Source organism: Otolemur garnettii, unplaced genomic scaffold (assembly GCF_000181295.1).
Source record: "Otolemur garnettii isolate 467f Iridium unplaced genomic scaffold, OtoGar3 scaffold00129, whole genome shotgun sequence".
In the NCBI taxonomy this organism is placed as follows: Eukaryota; Metazoa; Chordata; class Mammalia; order Primates; family Galagidae; genus Otolemur; species Otolemur garnettii.
Window position 1 is genome coordinate 2,682,649 of NW_003852524.1, and position 1,190 is coordinate 2,683,838.

Here is a 1,190-nt window from a genome sequence, read left to right on the forward strand (position 1 = left end):
AAAAAAAAAAAAAAGTATCATTTCTATTCTAGGGAAAAATAAAATGTTGTGCAGAGAAACTAAGTAACCTCTGCAGTTTACAAGACCAGTAAGAGAAGGGTCTGGCACCAGCGCCCAGGTCTCTGACCAGCCCAGGGAAGTGACAGAACTGCTCAACTATTCTCCCTACTGCGCTGAAATTGTAGTTTTTATGTTATTATTATCTATGTTGCCATTTTTAAGCACCCCAAGTGACAGCAGTGTCCGTGCTCCATGCTAATTAGTATAGCAAAAGAACACATACAGCTCGCTGCTGGTAATCTGAATCTAAATAAAGGTCATGGCCCTCGTTCACCCAAGTTGCCACTGCTTAAAGTTATAAACGTTCTTGCCACCCTAAACCTCCTTCTCCACTTAATTTTTCTCCAGAACACTTATGAGCATCTCAAATACTATTCATTTTACTTATTTTATGTCTTGCGTGATCTCCCTCCTCCCCTCAATAGAAAACAAGCTCATTGCAGCTCACTGTCTACTGTCTCCCTGTGTCTAGACAGACCCGGCACATGGAGGTACCCAATACATATTTCTAGAATGAATAAATGAATACTAATTGCTGTGAAATCACAAATTAACAGGCTCTTTTCCAAGACTGATGCAGAAATTAGCAATCTGCCTGCAAAATGTGCAGCGTTCCTGTGAACGAGAAACTGCCACCATCTCCCAAAGGAGCTCAGTGAGCTATTTTGCATAGGCAGGAGTTATATACATTTTTGGACATATTAGGCCCCCTCTGGAGTGTGGGTGAAGGATGGAGGGTGTGTGCTGGAGAAAAGGACAGTGGATACCTGGGGTTTCTAGATCTACCTACTGCTTTTTGATACTGCTCTGAATAGGTTGGGATGAGGAACACAGGGTTCCCTGGAATCTTAAAAGAAAACCAAAGGAATGTGATAGCCTGGTTTTGGCTAACGGATAATTAATTATCACCTCCTACTTTGTCTCCTATTTTCTCACAGGGCCTGCTAAGGGAGTTTGACCACCAGTTGCTGGCGGCCGCAGAAGCCTGCAAGCTGGCAGCCGCCTTCAGTGCCTACACACCCCTCTTTGTGCTCACAGCTGTGGTAAACAAAGTCACCCCCTTTCTAATACCTCCCCCAGAGTGGTCTCTGATGTCCCCCATGAGAGGAGGTCCAATCTTTTTTTTTTTT

At 43.9% G+C, this 1,190-nt stretch overlaps 1 protein-coding gene across 1 annotated transcript in view; it reads left to right on the top strand.

Moving 5' to 3' along the window:
* The window catches only part of ALPK1 (alpha kinase 1), a 144,283-nt gene that overhangs the window by 126,547 nt on the left and 16,546 nt on the right, over window positions 1-1,190 (top strand). The window contains exon 13 of the mRNA XM_023518193.1: window positions 999-1,103. Within this exon, the coding sequence (XP_023373961.1) occupies window positions 999-1,103 (105 nt within the window). The remainder of the gene's footprint in view (window positions 1-998; window positions 1,104-1,190) is intronic.